This window comes from Falco cherrug, chromosome 2 (assembly GCF_023634085.1).
Source record: "Falco cherrug isolate bFalChe1 chromosome 2, bFalChe1.pri, whole genome shotgun sequence".
NCBI classification, from domain to species: Eukaryota; Metazoa; Chordata; class Aves; order Falconiformes; family Falconidae; genus Falco; species Falco cherrug.
In genome coordinates, this window is record NC_073698.1 from 85,861,545 (window position 1) to 85,888,811 (window position 27,267).

The 27,267-nt window shown below is 34.3% G+C and overlaps 1 protein-coding gene across 13 annotated transcripts in view; it reads left to right on the forward strand.

The window, feature by feature from the left end:
• DMD (dystrophin) overlaps positions 1-27,267 on the forward strand; it is a 1,162,157-nt gene that overhangs the window by 560,966 nt on the left and 573,924 nt on the right. For all 13 annotated transcript variants that reach the window (XM_055701082.1, XM_055701084.1, XM_055701085.1 and 10 more), the window contains one exon: positions 16,477-16,627. In XM_055701082.1, coding sequence (XP_055557057.1) covers positions 16,477-16,627 — 151 coding nt within the window. The remainder of the gene's footprint in view (positions 1-16,476; positions 16,628-27,267) is intronic.

A 27,267-nucleotide genomic window follows, 5' to 3' on the forward strand; every position in this document is an offset into this window, starting at 1 on the left:
TGCAAATCTTCTGCAGTTAAGTTTCACATTAGTACCATTTGAGTCAAAAAAAGGTAGGTTACTAACACAGAGTGACATGGAGATTCTGAACGGAAAGGCTGAATTTTGGTCCTGGGCTCTTACTGCATCACTGCTTTTGCCAATTAGTGGTAAAAAGCACAAGAAATCTTGGCTATGGTGGTGTGATGATCCTTGAATTTAGACATTTTCCCTAGTCAGCGTTTTTGTACTTGAAGTACGTTTTGAAATGTAAATTATGCACTGACGTTATCAGTATATACCAGGCAAAGACTGAAATTTTGAAATAAAGCCTTTATAGATATAGGTTCAGACAAGTGTACATATGTATATTGCACATACACAGCTAGAGTATTCTATGGAGAGAGCTGTCAGTTAAATTGCTATTAGAAAAAAAAAAAAAAAACCCACAAAAAATTGTCCAAAGTTACACAGAAGATGTTAAGAAGATTTTACTTGTGTCAATGAAGAACCTAACAATTAGGATTATATATGATTTTAGGGATTCTCATTTTAATGCTCTTGATGTTGTAAGTAATATAAATGGTGTGTTGTGTGTGATTTCTACTAATATGCAGCTCCTTCTGTCATTCATTTTTCTACTGAGACATATTTATAGTAAGTAGAATAAATTAATTACAGAACCTTGTAATACAAGGATGTAATTCCATCTAGTAAAACACCCTGAAGTGGAACCTTGAGTTGTTTGTCTTGTAAGGGAAGCAAAGCATAGGTAAGTAGACTTTGCTGCTATGTCAAACCTTTTCCCTGGGTGTAATGTCCAAAAATAAGTAAGAACTTTTCATTCTTCTACAGCTTGTTTTACTGAGCTAGCACAGAAAGCTGTAGGATGCTTTCTGCCTTTGTCTCCCTTCCTTTCTTTTGTATGCATGTATCCATAAATGAGCAGCAACTTTTCTTCCTGCCTAATTTCAAGCAAGCTAAACACCTCTTCTACTTTTTAAAATAGATATAGCCATAACTTTTGAATTTTAAACCACATTTTCTTAAAATCTCAATCTACTTACTTGACCTTCTATTGTTAAAAGAACAATGAAAGCAAGATTTCTCTAAGAAATATAAGGCAGATCTTGGGGTGACTGCAGTATTTTTATCTGTGTTTACATAGCATGATGTGTGTAGTTAGCTATTCCTTTCTTCTGCCGTTATGCACCACTTTCATAATAATTTCAGTCCATTCTGTACAGATGCTTTACTCAGAAGCCCTATTAGGATCAGTATTGTTCTTCATTGATGCTGGAATGTGCCTCTGACAATCACTAGAATTACCTGGGGCTGAACAAGAAATAATCAGGGTCCAGAAAGCTAAAAATATAGCTTACCACAGCTTGATCAAAAAGAACTGTTCTTCCCTAGTTAAACAACTTAGTATGTCTTTTCCCATAGCAATTTGGGAGAGATTATTTGAATGGGAGAATGCAGTATTGATCCCAAAGAATTGGCAGGAGACTGGGAGCCTTTTTTAAACTACTTTAAGGGCTTTCTTTTTGGGAAAATCAAGCTGACTGTCATCTTGTAAATGGATCTGTATTGCCCGCACCCCTCCCCAACCTGGGAAGTTGCTGTAGTTTAAAGAGCTGTTTTGCTGCCACTACTTTATCCTTGGGGGACTATAGCTTTGTGTTTCCTAGTTACAGAAGTAAGAGGAATAAAATATCTCTGGAGAACCAATTGCAGAAGCTTCTACTGCAGTTCACTTGTTACTGTGGCAGGGAAGAAGGGATCTTCAGGACTTTTAGGGCTGCAAAAAAAGCAAGGGTAATCTCAAGATTTTTTTGTGGAAAACTATTTCAGTTTTTTTTTCTACTGGTAAGTAAATTTGTACTATAGAACTGAAGATCTGCAAACTCTAAGCAAAAAGTAATGATATTTTGAAATGACTGGTTATTTATCCAGGCAGTGTTAGAAACAGTAACGATTCACTTGCAGCCACTGGTAGGTCATGTGCCATCAATGGGATTGGGATGCCACATTGTCTTTCAGGGAGATACTGACATTTCTTTCTGGCTGCTGCCTAGATTACCATTACTCTCTAACTTGTATTTGGCAAGTGGATCTGAAGAGCTGGAGAAAAAATGTGTTGCTAGGCTGGAAATCCCTGAGATGCCAGCCACAAGGTAAACTGGGAAATATGATTAATAAGGGCAGGGGCATTAAAGCTCCTTTAGTCCCTGTTGTAAATCCACATTTTTAGTTGTACCTCATTGCTCTTAAGAACATCTCACTTTTTTCCTGTGGAAGCTGAGTTGTTCATTGTGCTAAATATTAATAATCATAGAAGACATACTTCTATGTTTTGTGTTGAAATAGAGAAATTTATATTATTCCAGCAGAAACATTACCACTTCTTCCCCTATGTGTTGCTCACAGCCTTCCTCAGTATTTCTTCCTGCTTAGATTTTCTTTTCTGTGAATTTAATGAAACGGTGGAGATCGCCACACTCCAAGCTATTTAATTATTGTGTTTTGAGGAAAAGTGCAGGCTTTCTTGGAATATTTTTTTTCCAAATTCCAAACTCCTTGATTTTATGGGCAAAATAAAAGATATGCATTAAATTCAACATAAGCCTGTGTTTGTGGATCCTGGACAATTTTCCTAGAAAGAGTTCTTAGGGCTTTTTATGACACAAAAAAAGCTATAGCCCCCAGGACCTGCAGCTGCAGAGAGAAATAGGCCAAATTTACATCACTGCAAAAGTGTTCATGGGCTTAATCTCTTATAGTGCCTGATTAATGGTTTTGTATGCCACAGAGGAGTGATAAAGTCCCTAATACTCTTATTGCTGTAGACATACCTCCAAACTCAGTATGTGCCAACCAACATGACCATGTGTGCACATTTAAAAGGTGGGCTGCGCCATCATGCTGCCCAACTCTTTATGCTAATAAAACATCCAAAGCTTTCTGCGATGATATAATACTGAAGAGATTTATAGTTGGGAATTTTCATACCAAAGTGGGTCTCTCTAAAACATCAAAATACAAGTTACAGAAATTTCGCTTAGTGAAATACACATTTCATTCACAATATTCACAATACAAATATTCTGTATAGCTTCATGCACTACTTTTCTTTGGTTAGCCTATCTACAAAGAAGTAAAATAAGCTTTATTAAATAGTTAGGTCACAGTAGCAGTGGCAAAGTATGTACATTTTTTTCAAGTCTGTTTTAATATACCTGACAGTTCAATTAACAAGTATTCACTAAAAATATCTCTGGCTGGGACACTTAATAACTAGCAATTTATTTTAACTGCTTGGAAATCTCTTCTTTCCTTCTCCTTCAAAATTCCCTATGCCTGGAATCTTGCTGTAGTTCTTTGGGATCATAATTGCATGTTGTAAAAGAATGTAAAAGTTATTGTATTCAAATCAGAGGAAAATGGAGCATATTCATTATATTATTAAATAGAGCTCTAATAACTCAATGCAAATATTAAATGAACCAGTAAACAAACTTATAATGTTTTTATGACTAATTTAAACACTGCTAATCTAAATACATATATATTCTACTACTTACTTTCTTTACTGTGAGTGAACAAATAGTGTTAAACTGAACCAATGAGTTTTAAATTAAGCTTATTTCTAAGTTCCATTTCAGAACTTTTATTTTGTGACTAATTCTCACTGTCCAGTGGGACTGACATATGGACTCTATGAAAGATCAGAGCCTCATAATGTGAGCTTTTTTTCTCTAATAAACCTGCTATGTCTGTTCAGCTTCTATTGATTTTTGCTGTGTTACCAAAAGACAAGATTTCCATTTCACTTCTATGTACAAAAAAACCCCAACAAAATAAAAGGTGGTTTCAGGTAGGAGATAACTAAAGACATGAACTGCATTAAACTTACCTGTTACAGTCTTGATCTGCATAACCTTAAAGTCTGTTTCAATGATACACTGTTTTTTTTTCCCCTGGTAACTGAAGAATAGGATGTGCAATGTGGACTCTCCGCTGCCCAGAAAGTTTTTTGAAGGCATTTGCAGTAGTAGCTGACCATCTTACATTGTATAAAGCTGGCCTCTAGCATCACGTCAGAAACAATTTTTTTTTTTAATTAATAACTTGCTTACATAATTTGAGCTAGCTTCACACCTATTTTATTCCTTGAGATCAGTGAAGAACAGAAGGATGCTGTGAATGGAATTCTTTACTAGACCTGTATTGGACAGCCACGCTTTATGCTTCTGAGAGCTACCTCTAGAACTGATAGTGGTTTCCTGGAAGCTATGTCATCTGGTCATTATAAACTTCCTCACAGAGTTGGATCAAGTCTTAGCACATACTGGCATTGCTCATTCTGCCCTTATTTGCACCCTAGCATGGCTTCAGACAGCCCAAATATGGTCTAAGTTGTATAAACACCAGTTCCAGTATCCATCATTATTTCTATTCAGTGGTAACAAGCTGAGCCTTCTGGCTGCCCCATTTGTCTTCAGCAACCTACCAGACCTAGACACCTCTTTCCTTGCCTGATAATGTTCTCAGCTAGTCTGTGAGCAAATGGTCTTTGGTCTCCAGATTTTGCAGCAGCATACTGGATATTGAGATCATGCCACGCATTCCTTTCTAACTTCCAATGACAGCAAGTTACAGTACTCCTAAACTGTGCAGTACAAGCAAGTATGGTGACTGGAGTCTCTTCATCAGCACTGAAAGACAGTTGATTTTTTAAATTTGTACATTCAGTGTTGGAGTCACTTTTTAGGAGTCTATTAATCAAGAGTTGTTAGGATGCTAGAGGATCTGAATGATATTGTCCTAAGTGGGAGGCTGAAAACTATATGCCCCAAAGCACTCTGGAGTCATCAGTTTTGAGACATATAGAAATGACCTTACTTTAGGTCATGTGCATGAGGTGACTGTACACACATGGGCAAGCATTTGAAGGAGAAACAAGTTACTTATGAATATTTATCAAATTCCGTTGTATCTGCTGAACATGTTAAAATCCACAACTTCCTGCTTTCATATGGCTTTGGACTCTGCTTGACCAAAAGACTGTTGGGCTGGACAAAATACTGGATGCACAGAATTCACATTGTCCTTTCTATACCTCATTCAGAGAACAGAAAGAAATGTGAATGTTTGCTTTGGATATTGCTAAGATTTAAAATGTTTTCAGTATCAAGGGAGTCAGTGAATATGCATGCCCCTGCAGTGTCTGTATACCTGCACCTAGCACTATATCTATACTGTCTGTATCTGAATTTAGATATTTGTATTATCTATTCTCTCCATTGACTGTAAAGGAAGATTAAAATGACCAGATAGCTTTCTGAGATACATGGAGGTACATTTGATCAGATAGATCTCAGTAGCAGTTGCTATAGAAGTAATCTTTTTTATGGAGTCTCTGAGTTAAAATGTTTTGCAAATTTGTGATCTGGAAAAGTCTCAGTGACCTGAAAAAGTCTCAGTAATTTTTTTTTCCTCATCGAGGCTATTTGTAACTTATCCCTTCATGCTGCAAAGCTTTCTAATCTGGTGAATGGATGTTAGAAATATAGTATACACAGTATAGTACATACATGTGTGTGTATGAATTCATATATGTATTTATAGATGATAATGATAGTATACATAAACAAATAAATATAATGTGTATATGTATGTAATGCTGGATAACATAAGTCCTATTTCTGGAGACGTTAATGTCAAATGGCATGTTGTGCCTCTTTTTTAAGTACTCTTTCCTGATAACAGATACCATAAACTCTTAATGGTATAGGTTTACAGGGAAAAAAATGCTGCTTGTACCTCTGTCCATATAGCCCTGCTGCATGTTCCACCTTTAAACAGTCTTGACAGTTCTACTGGTTTTTGTACCAGACAAGTGAAATGGAAAGGGTTGGGGTGGATCTAAGCTTGAATTACTCTATTTCCCAGATCATAATTTAACAAAGTTAATAATTTATACACTGACAGATTATAACTTACAAATCATATAGTCAGGTTGGCTGAGCTAATAAGGGTAAGTATTTCTCACCTCTCAATTTTACCCTGTGTGTCTACATGCCTGTTTTTCAATTAGAAGATCTGAAACCTAGGGTCAGGGTGCCACTGCAGTGTATGCTGTCCATATGCAGTAAATTTGGCCCATGTAGACACTGTAGCCATTCATCAGGGATTCCTGGACATCTAGGCTGCCCCGGCTGCCAGACTGAAAATCTGGTAAATCACCACTCAAAAGAATACAACAGTAATTAAGCCTAAAAGCAGTAGTCTGCTGCCAGAATTGATAGGGCTGGCAGGCTGCTCTGAAACTACATTTGAGATTCTTCGCTGCGCTGCAAATACCACACACACTAAGACTCCACTTTCCAAACAGATGCATATAGTCAATACTGGAAAAACTGCAGGGCAGGGGGGTTGCTTTTAAAGCACTCCTGGAGTATAGAAATTAAAATCTTTTACTGCTTTCTTAATTTGAGTTGCACAATTATGTAATCCAGAAGATGCATCAGTGTCAATATTCTCCAGATAAGAGGAAATGAGTTTATGAGCAAATGTATTTCCAGGTCACAAAAGGTTTTGCAATTAGAATGTCTTATTTTTCTAGGACTATATTACATTAACTTGAAAATAAATGACAAGGCAAATGATCACTAGACTTGTAACAACATGTAGCCACTTTGCTCAGTTCTTCAGTCTCTAATGTCATAATTTTACAGGGAGAGTGAAAACAATTATTCTTCTGTTCTTCTCTAAGCTACCAAGTTGCTGAGCCGCCTGTTCTCTACTTCATGTTATTTAGAATATAGATAATAATTTCCTGATACTGACCCATTTAGGCAGCTGCATATTGTTTAAATTCTCCCTATTACCAGTAGCACAATCACATGTCTTAGCCAAAATGGCTTTTGCTATTTACTCATTAAATAAGAACTTCAGGCTTGGTAAGTTATAATTGACAGTATTTAAGGTCTTTCACTGTTCACAAGACTAATATAAATAATACCATGAACATTTATTTTTGTAAATTAAAACACATAATTAACATGTATATTGATGCATTTTATATATATATATATATATATATATATATATATATAATCCCTCATAACCACCCCATTTAATTTTATAAGATTTTAGATGGTAGTAATTGCCAGTTATGGTAACTTTTACCATTCAGCTATTTTTCCCCCAAATGCACTGTATTTTTTCCTGTTTATCCTGAATATTGCAATTACCTTATCTAACTACATTAGATTATCATTCACAGTAGTCAAAAGTAAAAAACAAGATTTCATATGACACCACTCTAAATACTTATCAAGGTTTAACGGTACTGAAAAATATACTTTTTGTGTATAGCAGAGGTTGTTGTTTGTTTTTCTGTTATACTAACTAGTATCAGAATTATTTAAGATACTTTTGTTAAACATGGAAAAGATACCGTAAAGTATTTTATCTGAACAGTCTCTTCACAATCAGAGATATTTTCTTCTGGTTAACAGTACGATGCATGCTGTCCTCTATTACTACAATTTTATCTGCTTTTCTCGTTCCTATAATTTCTGTAAGATTCATCAACATTATAGTTTCAGAAGAATAGAGCTGTTCACTATATGCTACTCTTACAATAAGACCTGTTAACTGTTACTTGGACCTAACTTTCTTATCGCAGATCAATTTTCCAAATGAAAGGGAAAAGGTGTTTTAAAAGAAATTTTATTGTAAACCTTTAAAAAAACCCAACCACTTATTAAAAAGGTTTTTAACTGACTGAAAAAAACCCTAAAAGGTAAAAAAACCTACCTATGTGAAATATAGGCATCCGTATTTTAATAGTATTATTATAAATACTAAGTAGTCTGTTATTACTATGATTTTCAGTGAAATGAGGAAGCCTAATTTTCTTATGCCAACACATATATATTTCTGCACATACCTGTCACACCTTAGGCAGGATAAATAACATCTTTCAGGCTCAGGAAGTCAACAGCCGACGTTAGCTGGTATCACCAGTTTCCTGATATCCCTTCTGCTCTAAAGCCACCATTTTAGGGAGATTTTGAGATAGGCAGTGGAAATAGAGATCTGAACAGGACAATTTTGGAGGATAAAACATGTGTTTTACAAGTCATAGGATTTAAGTGTTTTGTATTAATTGCAGGGGAATACTGAGGGGACATCCTGTGATATATACCTCTAAATGTTGCATTACACATACTTATGCTCTGGGTCATGATTTCACTGAAATGAATTTTTTATTTATGAATTATGAAGGTAAGTTGAGGAATTTGTGAGAACTGGTTTCCCCCAGCTGGATATCACTTGTCAGTTCTCTATAATTCTAGGTCTTGCACCTGTTTCTATGTCCAGGCTGAATAAACTATTCTTGGGTCTTGTTCCAGAATGGATCTGAATTGCAGCAGAACCTGGGAGCTAGAACGTGCAGCAGAGTTTCACTGGTGTTGACTTTAGAATATGTCCATGAGTATTTTAGTTTGGGTTGGGATCACCTGCTTGCTGTGCTTTGTCTCACACCAAAAAGTGAACTATATTCAGTTCAGATGAAACCAACTCTCCGGGAGCCAGTCTAATGCACTCCAGCACAGTCAGTTGGACACAGCTGCAGCTGGGCAGGCCAGGTGGACTAACACCCCTTGCCAGAACATGGCTGTCCCCTCTGTGCTGGCTACTTCACCTTCCAGCTGCTGTTCTGTAGTCACAAGTACTGGGATTTTGAAGGACACTGGAAATATTTGCTCAGCGTGTTGTTTAAACAGCAGCACACAGGCCGTTTGAAGCTTCAGGCTCTGGTGGTAGAAGAGGGTACTGGACCTGCACAGAAGGGATGTTGAGAGTGTAGGTGCACAGCATGGCTGGGGTAGTGACCTGCAGACAGGGACCTCTCCTAGTGGTGCCACTGTGCCTGGACGTGGGGAGCAGAGGAGCAGAGCTGGGATGGGTGCACTGAGCAGGGAGTCCAGGTCAGGGCCTGAGCTTAAATCTGGCTCTGAAGCCCTGGACAGAAACCCCAGATGGGGTTTCCGAGTCCTTTCTCAGCATGTAGCTGGACTCACCAAAGCCTGATCACGCTGCTGTGTCTTGTCAGAGCTAGTCTTAAGCAGACCAGAGCCCCTGGCTTGGAGGAAAGAGACTGGAGAGCCTGGGGCAGGGGTCCACAGCACCCTCACAGTTAGGCAGAAACTAATGCGATTTTCACACATATTTCATTTTATCAGAAAAATGCAGCCATAGGGTGGGTAATAAAAATGCGCTGGAGCATCCCGACTAGAAGTGCAGTGTATGCTGTCACCCATCTTGAGGATTAAATCGTGCATACCCTTTATGTGCAAGCAGAAATACCAGTTTGGATTTCTGTAAAACTGGGCCACTGTTCTTCTAATGCAAAATGTTTGATCTGGGGATTTCTTATCATGGAAATTTTTGATAGTTTCACTTTGAAAAGCTATGAAATCTGTAGGGTTTTTACCAATTGTGTTAATAAATTATTTTCTGTATGGGAGTTGCAATATGCTACCCTTTCACCTATTCAAAAATTAATTAAGTATTTCTTTATTTGATCTAGGGAAAAGCTGTTATCTGATTTTAACCCAGGTGTCTGGGCAAAGTTCTCTTTTTACGTAAAAAAAATAAAATAATCAATTTTTGACGTTCAAGTTCATATGCATAGTAAATAATCTTACTTAGTGTGGCAGAAGAATGTATGTTTTATAAATTATATGGAGTGTTTATTTTTACATTATTGACATATGGCATTCATTAGAACCCCAAAGAGTTTCTGTGTAATTATTAATTGTAAATGGTTATTAAGTTTATTGGTCTCTCATGCTTCATAAAAGTGAATTTTTACATCTAAAACCCAGCAGTGACTAATATGATCTTGTTTTTTCATAGCCATTTTAATTGTCATTGTCTTTGGTATAGTGATTGACAATGATATGACATCAGTAACTAAATGATGGGAAACTGAGTTGCAGACTACTGGACCAAGAACATTAATGTAATCAATACAATTCAAGATATAAAAATGTTTATCATTTAATTCTAATTTGTAATATTTTTAATTTGTATGTAATGCTGCACAACCTACTTTTTGGGAAGAGGAAGGAAATGACATTTTTTAATGATGATGTCATTGTTACAGTTATTTTGCTTCCACTTTGTTTATTTTTTTTGTGATCATGTGCTATTTTGTGGGTGAAAGACAGGGTGCAGGGGTGTGAATAGAATATGTACAGCTGAGTCTTGTCACAAAATGGGCCTACAGCAAAACCTGGGAGCAAGATCTAGATGTAGCAGTGTCTAAACTGCAATCATCACTTTTAGTCCAAATGCTGAAAGGATATGTAAATTAAATATAAATTAAGCATTCAGAAGTTATGAATTCTGTGAAACAAAATGAAAACATCAAAACCTCTGAAAATGGGTTAGCTGTTTCTTTAAGCAATTTAATTGTAGAAGTTGCTTGACAAAAACAAGTTTTCTTGTTTTATTATCTGTAAGAATGGCCTTAAGTATTAAACTTAATACTCTCACATACTAACACATAATTATTTATACTACTTTGATGTTTTGTGTATTTTTACAAGGTGCTAATTGTGCTGAATCAAGTTGACAAAATTGCATAATTTGTAGGTTAATATTAGCATAATCCTACAGTACATTGTTTAGCAACAGTATAGAAATCAAGTTTACTGAATGTTTTTCCAATATGATGAATAAGAGTGTATGTCTCTAGCAATAATAATTTCCATGGCATAAATCATGACTTTCAGGAAAGTTTATAACTATTAGTGCTCTTTTTCATGTGGGTCAACTGGCTGTGAGGTTTTGCTAAAGCGGAATGTATCATAAAGTAGGTTTCACAGTTTATGAAGGAATGTTATCAAAATATCAAGGAATTAATTGAAACACAGATGAAAAATTAAGATTTAGTTTACAACAGCAAATCAATAACCTTTTGGACTCTGTCTCATGTTTGTGACTTTCCTGTACTCAAAGGTCTTTCCTTCTACCTTTGCATGGGTTTTTATAAATGGCAGTCTTGGGAAATGGAACATCAAGTTCAATCCCATTGTATGGAGTTCCGCTGACAGCATATCTAAATTGGCATCTGCAAATCTTTGTGCAATGTCATATACAATACAGGGAATATTATATTTTGCTAGTAACAAGTCAAGTCCAAAGGTTTAGAGTGATAATCTTTGAAGGAAGGAAAGTAACAGTATTTTTATGGCTTAATGTAAATTGTGCTGCATGTTACCTCAGCAGTTGTCTTCATTTGTGTTTTTGCTTTCTTGCTTTCCAGACAAAATATAAATCTATTATGTGTTAATGAGAAAAAAGGAAATACTCCAAGCCATTTCTTAACACATTCCCTGCTGGAGTGTCAGTGCATATAGAAAAAAAAAATAGGTTGGTGTATCAGTTATTTTTCATTTGTCAACTCTAACATACTCAAGTTAGAGGAATAGGGCTGCCTTACTAAGTGTCAGAGCTCATGTACAATGCTTACACCACTGGCAATGTATGTAAGTCATATGTTCTAGTCTGGAGTCTGAATGCTTGGCTCCAGGGTGCCTGCTTGTATCTTCTTTTTGAGCATATGCTAAGAAAAACAGGAGAGGAGGATGTCAAACAGAAAATACTGCCCAAATACCAGACAGTCACCTATCCACACCATTTTTACTTACATACATCAAAGGGAAAGTCATTAAGAAGATGAAGATACAGATGAATGGATACACTGGGGTTTTTTAGCTCAATGACTTGTCTCCAACAGCAAACAAGGGTGGATCCCTACATAAGGGTATGCGAATAGCATGGCCTGTAGTGAGACTTTCCTAACCTCTAAATCGTGTGCTTGGGGATTCCTGAGGCAGCCATAGTGTTTCTGAGTTTTCATAGTCCTCAGAGCACTGCTCTTTTATGAATTCACTTATGAATTTTACCATCTGCATTCTGCTGTGCCAAGACTTCAGCAACTTAGCTGCTCAGTGTTTGTAGTTAATTAGCCTTCTCCATTTGTGGGGTTTGAACTTGCCACCTGGTAACAGGATTGCAAATAGTAAAACAAACAAACAAACTAAAGCCTTTTTGTTTTTATATTTTGCAAAGCTAATTGAACTAATACTGTGTGTAAGATGTAATACACAGATTTAGCAGGGGAAGACCTAGGTGGGATGTCCCATTACACACAGTGTGAGCAGGAAGCTGTGCGGTTATGTCCCCTTTCAATCCGCATTTCGAATCAACCTGCACCTGCCACTGCAGCAACAACTGCATTTTCTCTTAACATTGTAAAAGTATTTAATTACAGTTAATCACTGAAAGAGCATTGGATTTTAGTGATTTTGCCTGTCCATAACTTTCCTGGTTTTTACTGATGCTTAATATTGGTTTATACTTACTACACTGAGTGTAACAAGGTTTTTTTAAGACATAAGCAATAAGCACTAGTATTTACACTTTTAAGTTTTAAATATACATATCTTCTCACTGCAACATTTCTCTTTTCTTCTCCTTGCAACTCTTATTAGCCAAAGCAAAGGAAGGAAGAATGGAGAGTGATGGGAAATTCAATTTGCAAGTGCTGGAATGTAAATTCAGTGATACTAATATCAACCCCTACTGAATTTTTGCATTTAAGCTGATGATAAACTTCCTCATACTGTGAAGAGTAATTTCATTTTGTGAGGAACAGGAGGAAAGCTGTTTTAATAGTGTCCAAACTGAAAAACCATACTGGACCAAAATAAATTGATTTTAACTTTTATTTTGTAGGTGATTTTTTTAAAACATAAAATAAGATTTTCCCTTGTAATTCAGAGTAAGACAGTTCAAAAATAGTATAACATGCCTTTCAGTTATGATTTGACTCATTTTGAAAAATTAAGTATGATAAGTGTGATAAATGATCGCAGTCATTTTAATAAATAAGTTAGGTGACTGACTACAGATTTTAACTGGATCAATAGTTTGTTTACTTAAAATATGATTAAGAAATGCAACACACGTGGCAGATCTTGAACAACTGCATTCGTCTGTAGCTAAGCAGAGCAGTCATAAATATTAACTAGGAATCTAAATGTATTTCTTTGAACCTAATTTAAATTTATATAAGATTTTTACTGTGATTGTCGTCAGGTTTGAAATGTGGTCAGCAATGAAAAGTAGACCACATTCAAGCCAGTGATTTGAAAACTGTGGTGTCTCCAGCTGGCATTGCTTGATAAAGAGAGAAAAATGCAAAGGACACAGTGGATAGGGCAGAAGTCGAAACAAATAGCTAGCCATCTCAAGAGAGTTATACGATACGAAGGGAAGAAGAGAACATAGAAAAAAGTTATAGTGTCATAAGATGTTATAGCAGTGTAGATGTTTGATTACCATAGCACGTTTTTTGTAAAATGTGTTTTCAATGATACTTCTCCTTAATGTAGTCAACAAAAATATTTTGAGTGTGTCAGCTGTGCTTATTCTTGAAAGATGTTTTGTAGTACTCATTTTGGTGCCTCAACAGCAATATTCTACCAACTGCTACTGTGTAGAAATTACTGTGAATCTCCGTATCCATTTTTCATTCTTAAATAGACACAGGTTTTGTGCAGTGATTTTTTTGTATTTGATCTTTTCTAACAATTTCTTAGATGGTTGATACTGGGTTTCAAAATAAAATGTGTGAGAATGCTATTTAAATAACAGCTTCACAGTATACTAAAAACTTACTAGAGCTTGAATTTATAGGCAGCAGAGACTATGTCAGCTTCTGTTGGAAGCTGTCAGCCCATACAGGCTTAGAGGAGTCCATCCATGCAACAAGTTTTGATCTTTAGTTCTTTATTTTTTCTTTAACGTTTTTTAGGTTTAACTAGTAAGATTCTGTATTCTGAATATTATGACGTATTGTTCTGTCCCAGGCTGCATCTTGATCTGTCTTTACCTGTCATCAGTATTAATGGCATGACTGATCATTTGGTCAATCAGTCCTGAGCTCTGACACCTTCTTTGCTGTGGCTTTATCAGATATGCAGTCATATTAAAATCAATAGAATAAAGATTCTGTCTATTTGGATAGTTTGTCTGTGTCCATTTTCAACGAAATTTATTGAACACGTCATTTATTAGAGTGGTTGGAATGCATGTTTGGACTGTGTAGGACTAAGAAGTAACTATTGTCTTCAAAATGAAATAATGGTTCTTGTGTTTGGCAGCTCTTAACCTCAGGGCTCATGAATCAAGTTCTCCTTGACAAACAAAAGGCGTTGATTTACAGACAGAAGACAACTCTTCTATGTAGAATTTAGACTCTGAAGAGTCTTTTCAGTACTTTTAAAATGTTTTTTAAAGTTGTAATTATTTTTTTTTCTTTTCCTTCAGCACTTTATGACCAAACTAGGAGAACCATACAGGGAATATTTTTATCTCAACTGCATTTTGTGATCAAATGCTTCTTTTAAAAAAGAAATACCTTTTTTATAGATTACTAATTGTAGAGGTTTTTGATGCCTTATATTTTCCCTATATTGTAGTTAATATAACAGTGAAGTAGAAAGTCTCTGATACACTGCTTGCTGGTCCAACACTATTTTGCATATTATTTGTCAAAGGTGATTACTGTATTCAGTCTGTTAGAAGTAAGATAACTGTATCTTTGTGTGGGAATGTTCAGCAAAATAAATCTTCTTTGTCTACCAGAAAAGGAGGTCTAGGGAAAAATATATATCCTGTAGATGGTTATGAATGGATGTAGTACTATTCATACTGTATGGTAATAAGAGATTTTACAGTCTGAAAATGAAGGTGGGATGATATAAACAATAGAAGAGAAGAAAAAACTTTATTTTCTTCTAAAAATAAAAAATCATCAGTACAATGGAAGAAATGGTCTGTATTTCCTGATAATAATGTGATTTTATTTAGTGAATTATACTATTTAACATTCAAATAAACATATAGTTTGTCCATACAGAGCCATATTACTTCCTAGAATAATAATTGAGCATCTTTGATTTAATCCTTTAAGTACACCCTAAAAGCTATTATAATACCATAAAGGAGGATTATTAAACTAAACAAAAGTAGCATGTTTAATGATGATCTGCTAACAAAACATTCTAGCTAATCTCTGATTAGTGATCACATTTTGACAGCAATTCAAAACACAGGATAACTGAATTCTTAAGACACAGACCACCTGAGGGGGTGGGGGAAATAAATAATAATAAAAAATTATATGTGTTCATATCATTTCTTTAGTGCTTGACAGTGGCTAAGGCAAACAGATCTTGAACCAGAAGATCAGTCACTCTGGACAAAAACAGATTAGATCTTCCCAAAGTACCAGAAGTACTTACATGGTCTATAATGCAGTGAACTGTAGACTTGCAGACATGGTAGTAACATTTTTCATTTTGCCTTATTGTGCAAACCCAGATTTTTTAATATTTTGTTTCAATCATTCTTGTATTTCAGCCATTTTTATTTTTGCATATATATCAAATGATTGAAGTGAAACAATATAGAAAAAAAGGATTAATAAAGGAAATACAAATAGACTTTCCTTTGAAAAAAGTTGTATTTTCTTTGCAATTATAATAAATGGAAATTTGCATCCATTAGAGAGACAGACAAAAGTAGTTTCTCTCAGTAAAATTGGAGCAGAATTGTAGTACATGCCTGGGATCCTTTGGGGTAGTCTCTCACCAAAGCCATTTCCATTAAAAATAATAGTCTATTGCATATGTATTACATATAATATTACAATTCATTTTTTCTAAAAAAAAAATAAAAATCCTTTAATTATAATAGGATCATGGGACTAAGGTTGGGAAGTAAGGATTTAAGAATCTGTCTCCTGATTTTTCATCCTTTGTCTTAGGATATGGTAGGTGAGATGCATCACAGATCATTTAAGATATTTTCTCTTTTAAAGTGGATCTAAAAGTAATTGTATAGTCACAACACACAGCCGGTATGTTAGTCAGCGGTGACTGCAGTGTTGCTAGATACATTAAATTACTAAAGTATGTTGGAAGCATTTTATCAGCACTGGTGTTTTCTTCATGCTAGCATCTAAGTACCTTGACAGAGGGGTATAGCCATTTACACTGGGGGCTGTGGGTATTGTGCCTATGATGTAAGTTAGTGTGGATTAATGAAGCTGTAAATTGAAACTATGTTTTGGCCATGGAATTCATTTGAAAGATTGAAAAGGATTTAAAAAATTGATGACACTAATTTGTGACACATATGCTTAATGACAATTTCACTGTTCAGAAGTACTACCATTTTTCCACTTGATAGAACTATTAGAAATGCTAATGCATGATGCCATCAGTATCACATCAAATTTAACCTGAGACATGCAACGTTTTTATTCCTTTTTTTTTTTTTTCTGTAGTCAATAAATAGAGTATGAATAGAAAGTTATTTCTTCTCCTTTTATACTTGCAGACGGTTTGACAAATCTTTGGAAAAGTGGCGACTTTTTCATTGTGACATGAAGAGCTTTAATCATTGGCTAACTGAAACTGAAGAGAAGCTGTCAAGAGCACAGATAGAGGCTGGAGATGTGGGTCATATGAAAACCTACCAGTTTCTCCAGGTATGATTTGATTAACCCATTTCCTCTTTTTCTGCAGTGGTTAGAAATTTGCTTGTCTGGGTACTCTGTGTAGTTTTGCAGTTCATTTAAGGAGGATTTCTTGTGTTGAATGGCTAGTGGCAATTATGGTCAGGTATTTCTGGTGACCTTGTTAAATAAGATTTTTAACTAGTTTGTTTTAAAATTCATTTTAAAATGAAGTAAAATACAGGATAACATGGTATATTGTGGTGCTTCCATAGTTACATAGCTGTTTAGTCTTTATTTAAAGTACTCATTAATTTCCATGTGATACCAGCAGAAGTATCAGACTTAATTTTAAAAGCTTGTGAAAGAAATGTGATTAACCATTGAGCTGTACAAGAGATTTTCCATGAACTACGACTTGCAAATATAGCTTATTTTGCCTGTTTCATGTTTTAATCAAAGAACCTGGAGGATGTTTTTTGTGAAATGCAGTGTGACAGAATAGCCACTTAGTTCCTGTGTGTCCAGCTCCAATTTGTAAGCTTTTCATCTTGCAAGCTCTTTGAGCATCATAAGGAAAATAATAACTGTAGTTTCTTGGTAGTTTATTTCATTTCCCTCTTGTATGATTGAAATGGTAATGGGTATGAAGGATTAATTCTAAACTGATGTTCTGCAAGTTGATAGGTTCAGGTGAATAACATGACTTGACTAAACTCTGGTTTCATGTTATAAATTGCTACCCATGCACAAGATAAAGATTCTGTTAAACTTTAAATCGGCATTTGTACATTTGAATTGCTGGATTGAATTACTGAGTTTCAGGTTGAAAGACCCTAGGTCTATCTAATATTAAAGGGACGGTTTTGTTTTGAATGCAACACTAATGTACTTTTTGGCTTACAGTTAAATACGTAAATTGTGTATTTTGAATATTAGTATTTCAAGTCAACTTTTTAAGATTTAGGCTGCTATTTCTGGCTGTGAAACTGCTGAATTGAAAAGGAAACCAAATCATGTGGTGCAAATATATATATATATATATATATATATATATATATAAACCAACCAAGATTTAACTGTGAAATAATACATTAAGCTGAAGTAGTTAAAATACCAGGCAAATATTTTTCTGCAAATGACTATCAGTGCTTTGAACACTGAAGTCTAAGATCTGGCTGACAGAATAATATGTCATCAAGGAGTTAAAGATGCTCTTTACTGTGTATGTAAAAGGTAGCAGCGCTCATGTGTATTTCCACTGTAATTTCATCTGCCTTTCATTGTCCCGGTTTTAAGCATTTCTTTTAAAAACATATACAATACTAAAGTAAGACATGAGTATCTATGTCACAAATAGCAATACAGCATCACAAAGCCTTAACCTTTCTTATTCGTTTTGCCTCTGCTCCATCACCTTTCTTGACACTATTCTGGTATCCTTGAGCAGCTTCAAATAAGCACTTAGGAAAAAAAAAAAAAAAAGATTCTGTGGGAAGAGTGGTTGTCTCCTTTTTTCTAAACCTTTTCCAAAACAATATTTTCTTTCTGAGAAAAGATTGATTTTTGAGAGTTACCAGACCAAGGTAAGATGTATCATAGATGTTATAAATGCACTGGGTGTGTAGCACATTTCACAGTCCCAACAGATTAGAGAAATTATTTTCTTGTAATCACTGAGAAAGAAGTTCATACTGAATTGAACATCACTCTGAAACACCCTGAGATAATGCCTTGTTATGCAGAAGCTTAGATTTCAGTGTAGAAGACTGGTTCTCTTTTACTTTTCCCTTTGACTTAGCCTCCTCATCATCTGTTACCCATTTGTTATTTTCTTATGTAATATATGAGAACATTTTGAACATATGTTTGCAGAATGGTTTTCTACTAAGGTTTTCTTTTTGCAGTCCATCAAGCTTTTTCTTTCTTCCTTTTCCCCCTGTGTTAGAAATCCCAGGAACTCACAAATTTGTCTCTCAAAGATTTCATTTAGTTCAGTACAACAGATTAAACTACCTTCCTAATGAAAATTTACGTAGTGTGAAAATATTCCAACTAGCCTCAAAAATGCAGACCCAATGTTAGTTAATATCTATTTGTGAAAGAATGTTTAGTCTGAAGTTGCATTTTTCCAATTCTCTTCATTAGTTCTTTCTTTATTTTGCTGGATCTTGTTTGAAAAGCATTAGGCTTCTGTGAGGCTGACAGATCATTAGAATTTCCATTAGGTAAACAATTAAAATAGCTGAGTGTTTTGATTTACTAGATTAGCAACTTGTTTTATTAATAAGATCATGCTGCTTAGTGAACCATATTCAGAATTAACAAGATTTGTTTGAAAATGCTTTCACAAGCAAGTGAGTAGTCTTGTATTCCACAAGGAACTTTTTTAGAAGATTATACAAAACATTCAGATGTGTAATACCATTTCTAGGTAGGGCTACCTTGGAAAACTAAAGATTAGAGTGTTCATTCACATTCAGTAAATACATAGAGTCAAATGTTAATATAAAACAAAAGTCAATAGTAAGTTTAGGTGATTATGTTAATTATAGGTTGAAGTAATTACATTCTTTTAGGAGTTTTTAGGGAAGGGAGGTATGTTCCTTTTTGTTGCACAATGGCATGATATTAAACAACATTTCTGCATTATATATAATGTGAATGAAACCTAATAATAGATTTGTTTCATTTCAAGTCAAGAGTACTTAAATACTCTTATTGTGAATTTTTCACTAAGACTTTTTGAGATCAGAAGTTCTGGTGTTGAAAAGAAATACCACATTTCAGTTTTTAAGAAATTGTAATTGACTTCTTTTATGATTAGGGGACACAGGATTTGAAAGGATGATTTACAGATAGCACATCATATAATCCCTTTGAAACTTATTGAACTCTGTTTTGAAAGTAGTTAAAGATAATTTTTTTTCTCTCATTTTTGTGACTGAAAGGTTTTTTTTTCTGGCGCTTCACTCCTAAGTGCTTGGTGACTTTAACTTCTTCAACTTCCTTCCTTTGCACTTAGTTTATTTATTTTTGTGCCAAGACTGAGTTTAGTTCAGTTTTATCTGCTCCCTGATGTTTATCCCCTTCTGTTCTTACAGGCTACAGTAATTTTCCCTATTGGATCTCCTTTAGTAAACCAAAGCCACAATTTTCCAATCTGCTTTCATATGATTGACTGTTACTTCCTGTGCCTATTTCTCTTTCTGGAACATGAGTTCTCAAAATAGCACACTATTATCCAAACTGAAATACCATCCATACCATCACCAAGATAGCTCAGGTGCAATATTTTATGGTTGAATCTTACCATGACTGAATGTTGGAATATCATTTGCAATCATCTATCTAAAATTTGTTATTTCTTTTGTTTTTTTTCTTGTGGTCTGCCTTGCAGCCCCAACCTACATTCTGTTTCATATTAAAAAAAAAAAAAAGAAGGGGAGAGTACAGGTTGTACTGGAAATTAATGCCAGGTTAATATCCACCTAAGAATCAAACAAGAATTCTAATTGTGGGGGGGGTGTTGAGTTGCCATAGATAATGCTAAAAAGATAGCTACCAAAAGAGGAATTCTCCAACAGATTCAGAACTGGACTGTCAAGTAACATTCCTGAATCATTACCTGAGAATTTTAAAGTAGTATTCTCATTTTGAAAATATAGAATATCCAAAATATATGTTCTTTACACTGGTATTAAGAATTGCTCAGGAGTCTATATTTAATATCCACATTTGGATTGCAATTTTAACTTTATTTTGTTAGTTTAGGTAATGTGGAGTATTTAATACAATAATGAGGTTCTGAGTCTGAATTTCAAAACAGTTTCTTCTTGTTCATGACGTTCATCCGTTGCGACTGTCAGTGATGGGTACTTCCCATTAAACAGACAAGGGCTGGACTGTAGTTTATATTCTATATTTAATTGTTTTGAAAATATTGCTATTATAAAATTATTAATTTCTGAAGTATTTGCTTTCATTTGCAGGCATAAATATAAATGATATCATGTTTAATTTTTAATGTCACAGAAGACCTTAAATAATCAGATTTTGAAAATAATGGGTAGTGGCCTTATTAATTATACTCAGCCTTCCGAGGATACTGTGGATATAGAAATCACTTGTAAGTTACAGATCTCTCTTAAATTGTTCATACAGTGATTTGTCCAGAATTTACATTATAGAGTAGTTATCCAAGCCTGCAAAACACTTGTTAATGATTCATGCCTTCTCTAGGCCTTCCTTCTACTGAACTATAGTGTCAGGAATGTCAAATTTTTGTCTTGTTTGAAGTAAAAAGATATAGAGAATCAAGGCTTCAATGCTGAAAGTCATGGTCATGCTAATAATTTCTCTCTTTTATATCTAAATTGGATTATATGGATATTGATGATTTAATACCCACTAAATTTAAACAGTTCTGTCTGAAATACAGCACAAATGGAATCAGAGGATATGGGAGGAAAAAAAGTTTCAGTGCTTGAGGCCACATATTCTCATACCATGAAAACACAGTGGTAAGTGGGTGGATAGTTTACTCTGTTTACCCCCAAATATAAAACTTTGTGAAAATACATTTTTTTAATAATAATTGTGGCTTTCATACTTTAGACTTTCTATTTTAGATTTATTTCTGGGTTTACTGAGTGATACTGATATCACAAAGTGATAAAGAACATTTAAATGTTCTAAAGATGATAGCCAGCCTACACTAATACTATCAATTCTTACTTACATATTGACTGGATCATTTATTCAGAGAAGCTTACTGATTTCCGTTTTACTGAGTATCACTCTCTTATCAAACACCTCTGAGTGCAGCATGCTCCTGCTCCTAAGAAAGAAAACTAGATTCAACAATATCCCATGGATTTCAGGGTTTTGTACATAATTTCAAAGGTCCCAGTAGAAATGTTTCAAATAATATACATGAGCTCTGCATCACACACCTGGTCCCAAACTGAGCAAAACACTTTCTTTCTGGTTTAAGGTCATCTTGAAAACAAATTCATGAGCCTTTCTGGACTGAAGTGTTATAGCAATGGAAAGACTTAATTTTCAGGTAATAAGGGGAGGGCATCACAATTCCTAGTAAAATAGTTACTGCTTCTCCCTTATGCCAAAAATTATATTAAATAATACTGTAATCTTTATAAGTAAAACATTTCTGGATATATAAAATTCCTAAAACCCCTTTTTTTTTACTGTTAGAAGATTCCTCACCATTGTTGATACTACTAATGGAAGTGATGAAATATCAAAATAGTTTATCCTGAATTTGTACTAGAAACATTTTCTTGTCATGTCAAGCTATAAGAAGAGTTATTTCATAATTATATCAGTTATTTAATTCTTCTACTGCACACAGTTCTACATGATTCTTCATTCCTAATTTACTATATCCTATTAAAAGATTTTAGTTACTTTGTTGCTACTGGTAGTGGGACATTAAAATGTCTGAAGGCTATGAGAAATAAAAAATTTAAAGTTGCTTGTGTGGTTCTGCCTACTCTTGCACCATTACATGACAATTCATAGCTCATATTTAGGTTTTATTGTAAATCCTGGCATTGTTTATTCAGATAGCTGAATTAAATCCTGTAAGTAATTAATTAGGATGCATTTTTCAAACATTTCATTATGAAACTTTTTGAAATAACTGTTAGCGCGTGACAATTTTTATACATGACAAGATGAATATACATGTGGGTTTTTTTCTCTGTTTTGTAGAAAACAGTATTCTTGGACTAGATCAGTCAAACTTCCTGGTACCTGACTGTACCTGCCTCACTAGGGGATTCATCCTCACCACTTCAGGTGGTTATAGAGTACTAGCACATGGGGATCTGGGAAAGATACCCATTTCACAAGAGTTTATTTGTTTGTGTCTATAAAAAATAAAGGAAATGAAGGATGTAATTTTTTCATACTAATGAATTGTCTTACTTTCAGGGCTAATCTGGACATTTATAATCAGTGACTTGTTACAGAGAATACCCTTCAGGTTCAGCAAGTTTATTAATGCTTTTGCCGTGGTATAAATAAAGTAGTTAATCTGACCATGTCTTGGAAGTTTTGGGAAATGAGTGACTAAATGAATGACTACTTTGAAGTCATTAGGTCTTCTACATAACAAAACATTTATCTGGTTTGCTTCCATAAGTTTTTGAAAAGTACATCTCATATTGCATCAAAGATCACTATGGCATGCGATTAAATCTGTGGATGTTGATGCATAGATGCATTAGGGAAACAAAGTTTATGTTGAGCAGACAGCAAAGGATCAGCATCTGGCCTTAAACTGTCTAAAGAAATACTTCAGCTAAATTTGTCTATATGAATTTTGGAAGTCAATTTTTTGTCAGGTTGTGATGAACTGTCTTTTGTCTTTTGCACTTAGGTGTTTTACAGTGAGTTCCTTTTTACTGGCAGCCTTTATAGGCACCTTTGTGGAGGTGTTTGTTAATATAAGGAGAGAAGTCAAGGGAGATGGGTATGAGATTGACAAGTAATGGGTGGATTTTGAAGAATGGAGTTTTTGACTAGACTATTTTATTATTCGGTTCATTTTAGATAAACTTGTCAGTTCCCTTATTTCTCCAAGATGGTATGTTATAGAGACAGACAGATTGTAGCAGGTATGGAAATAGTGGTAACATGCCTGAGTTGTTTAAATAAAAGATGCACTTCTCCCCTACAGCAAACTTCCATATTTCCCACTTAATATTTGGATGTGAGATCCACCTCACCAAAACACTCCAGAGAAGGCATCTGTATTTGATCTTGCAATCCTAATCTGCCTTTGTAGACACAGAAGAAAAATAGGCACTTCTAGGGTGAAGGTTACCTGACCTTTCTGAAGATACCAAGAATATTTTAAAGTGAACTGTGACAGCATTGGATGTGTTAACTTCTCCAGAATAAATTGAAGTAATATTTTATTGCTAAATTTATTTCAGCTGTTTGGGTTTTTAAAAAGAAAATATGAGCATTCATGAAAATACAAGAACCTGAAAATATGTAAGAACTGATTTACTTCAGGTGTGCTCCTTCCTCCCTTGAATTTGTATTTCATCAGGTTTTGAATATTTAGAGATTACTAGTACTAGTGAACCAGCATTGATGTTAGCCAGAATGTATGACAAACTAATATATTCATGCTGAAATTAATATATTTTCGTAACTGGACTAGACATTTGGCCACAGTACAAAGATAAAATTCACTGAATGATTCACTGCGTGTAGTAGATGAGAATAAAAAGTATTTAAATAAATTTTATTTCCAGTGTGTTCTCTGAATTCCAGAAGTATTGATGCTAGAATTCTTAAGGTTTACTGTTTTGTAGTCATCTAAGTTCCAGTTGAAAAGTTTTCCACCATGGACAGCTTTATAAGGTGTTTCTTTTTTGTGTGAATTCTCAGCTGTTTACTAAGGTCTACACATTACACATGTTCCCTCGTTAGTGACCAATAGTATCATTCTTTCTTTATCTGGTAGCCTTTTTTTTAAAAAAAAAACAAATTATTAAATGGCATTTTTTATAATGCTAATCTTCTGTCATTTATTTTTTTTTATAATTAGTATATTTAAAATTTTGGGGAAAAGTGTGGAAGACAGAAGATAGCCAGAGAGCTTAATTATATAAACTTAAAAAAATCAGACTGAAAACTTCATTAATTATTTTTCAAAATGTAGTTTCTTTAAAACTTTTTGACTTGTTTTATTAAAGAGTTTTCAGATACTTCATTACCAACAATTATTTGTCAGAAAACCTTTCAGATGGAGGCTGCTTGTTTCATTTGTCTTGTTTGGAGCTCCCTGAAGAAATTTGTTCTCACTTTTTGCATCATGCTGGCTTGCAGTGATATATGCAATTAATTTTCTTTATAAAACTAAAAAATAAAAAAGGTCATATTATTTCAGTAAATCTTATGGCAGAATTTCAAGACAACCTTAGATATTTATAGTAGACACCGTTTGGTCTCAATCTTTTTTTTTTTTTTTTTCTGTTATACTTCTACAGGCAGCAAATGTATCACTTAGTTACTCTTCAAAAAAAAAGAGAACACAATACAGATACGCTGTAGTTCCTCACTCAAAATCCAAGCTTGCAATGGGTGGAAAAAAACTCTAAACACTACACACATTTTTTTTAATTTATTTGACTTTTCACAATGGAATTGAGACCAATAGAGAAAAAAGCCTTTTATTTTACAGGTCTAACTATTTTTCATTTGGTGAATACTAAATTCAAACAATAATTCTGCCTTGATTCTGATTAAAAGGAGAAATAAATATGTTTGTTTGCCACACATACTGAGGCTGTTTAAAAGCTTCAATTTTTCCTGACTGATTTAAGGATGTGTAATGAATTGTGGAGTGTGACAAATTCCAGTTTATGCATCAATTGGAACAAGAACATAATAGACTGTTGTACTCATTATCTCACTATATTAAATTTCAGATGTACATAACTCAGAATTTTACTGATTTCAGAATGGTTTCTTGGGTTTTGTTTTGTTTTTTTAATGAAGGCAGAAAACCCTTATGTTAATCTATACAGGACTCTCCTGTCAAAAAATGCTAGGAGAAGGGAAAGAAGAAATGAAAGAGAACATATTCTGAGCAGCGTTTCCAATATACAATTTCAGTACTAGAATGACAAATATCTGCCAGTTTCAAAGTATTATGAGGTGTCTCACCAAGCTGGAAATAAATGCCGATTCTTTAATATGTTATGTGAACAGTTTTATTTATTTATTTTTCATTATTTGTTGGCACCAGATAACTATGTTCTATTGCCTTCCATAGCAAGATAATGTGGGTCTCTGTTCCCTCTTAGTGGCTATACTCTGAGAACATATTAATGCCGGCTACTGCTTTTTTGCTAAAATATCTAGCTATTTATCTCATTGTGAAGCTCATGCAGTGTCCCATAGTTCAGTCCTTACAGATATCTTGAATGAAAACCAAATATTGTTCTATTGTCCAGCCTTTGTAGGGCCTTTAGATCAGACTTTTCTGGAGACTGTAAGATAAACTAAAAATTGTGACCACAAATTCTTTCTGTACTTTTGTGATAAGCATGACACCTATCTGAAATAGTTTGCACAGCATGTCTTTCCTTTAGTTGTTTTTAATAGCTGAAATGGAAAAGATCTGTGCTCTACACTGTATGTAAGTCACTGGGTTTAATGGGATGGTTTGCGAATAGGTGTTTATGTGATGGTTTCAGTATTGGTATTTTTGTAAATTAACGTTTTTAAGGAAAAACGCAACGTATTTTGTTACAAATGTGCCTGAGATTGAAAACAGCATGAGAGACTTTTGCTTGTGCCTTCAAAGGCAAAATACTTTTCAGAGTAATTTAAAAAAAAAAATAAAATCAAAGAGCAATTTGATTTAGTGGACATAGTTTTCCAGAGAGCAAGATTCTTTCTAAATTCAGCTAAACCATTCAAGATTGTTTTGTCCTTAAGTAATCTACCAGAATTCTTAGCACACATTAAAATCTGTTCTGAATGAATATTTGGTAGTTGTTGTGTAAGAGTAGAGCAGATCTCAGGAATTGCTCTGATAACACAAAGTACTGTTGTGTTTTCTGTTAGGTTAAAAAGGCTTCAGGACAAGAGGTCCTCAAGTTCGTTCGTAATTACGCATTGCCTGGTGCAGTGGGGCCTTAGTTTTAGCTGGACTTTCTCTCAAGAGCTCAGAGTTAGAATCGTATTGTTTGCAATCATTGCATTTGTGATGAATACAGAACAAAGAGTTTAGGAGTAAGCTGAAAATACTGATTGTGATTATTTTTAATGATTCTGTGATTTATCTTAATTTTAGAATATTGTCAAAACTATATACTAATACTATATACTCTAGCGTACGGGACCCATATCATGTATTATTTATGTACTGTGATTTTTTGGAAGACACACCAATCTCACATATGATAGCTGACAACGTCTTTTGAGTCTTTCATTAGCCCTTACATTACTACCGAGTGTTACAGAATCAAGAGCTGCAGAGCAGCTCATGCACCTAGGAAAGTACCTTGTGATATTGCTGCAACCCTTAGCTGCCTCAAATAAAGCCTACTCTGGTAATTTCTGAATTTACTATCACTACCCTGTTTCATTACCTGTCTTGTAACTGTAATGCCTTCAGCAATGGCTCCTGTTACACAAGAATGATAATTCTCAAAACCCTCCAACCCTGCTATAAGCAAGGCAAAATAGCAAGTCAATGAAATTAGGGTGATCTTTGTGTTCTTTGTTTGTTTGTTTTGAAAAAGAAAGAAATCTAATGACCCAAACAGTACACATTTTGTTTAAAAAATATTAATAGAAAACCAATGCAACAATTATTTCTGGTGACTATTTCTGTTTTTGCTAGAGGAAATCATATTTTTGGAGCATAGCAACTTCGAGAGTTTAAAAATCATGAAGTATTAATCAGCAAATATCAAATAGAAGTAGTATTTAGTGTAGAGCCAAGAGCTTGTTATGTTATTGAGGTTTTTATGTCAAAACTCAGTGGATCTGTTAAATTTACTACTGTAGTTTCTTTTATGATGGACGAGACTAATAAAAAAGGGTATTTATGGTGGTATAGTGTAACCTTTAAGAAAGTTAGAGGAATAAATGTATCATCCTAATGATCATTTTACTCT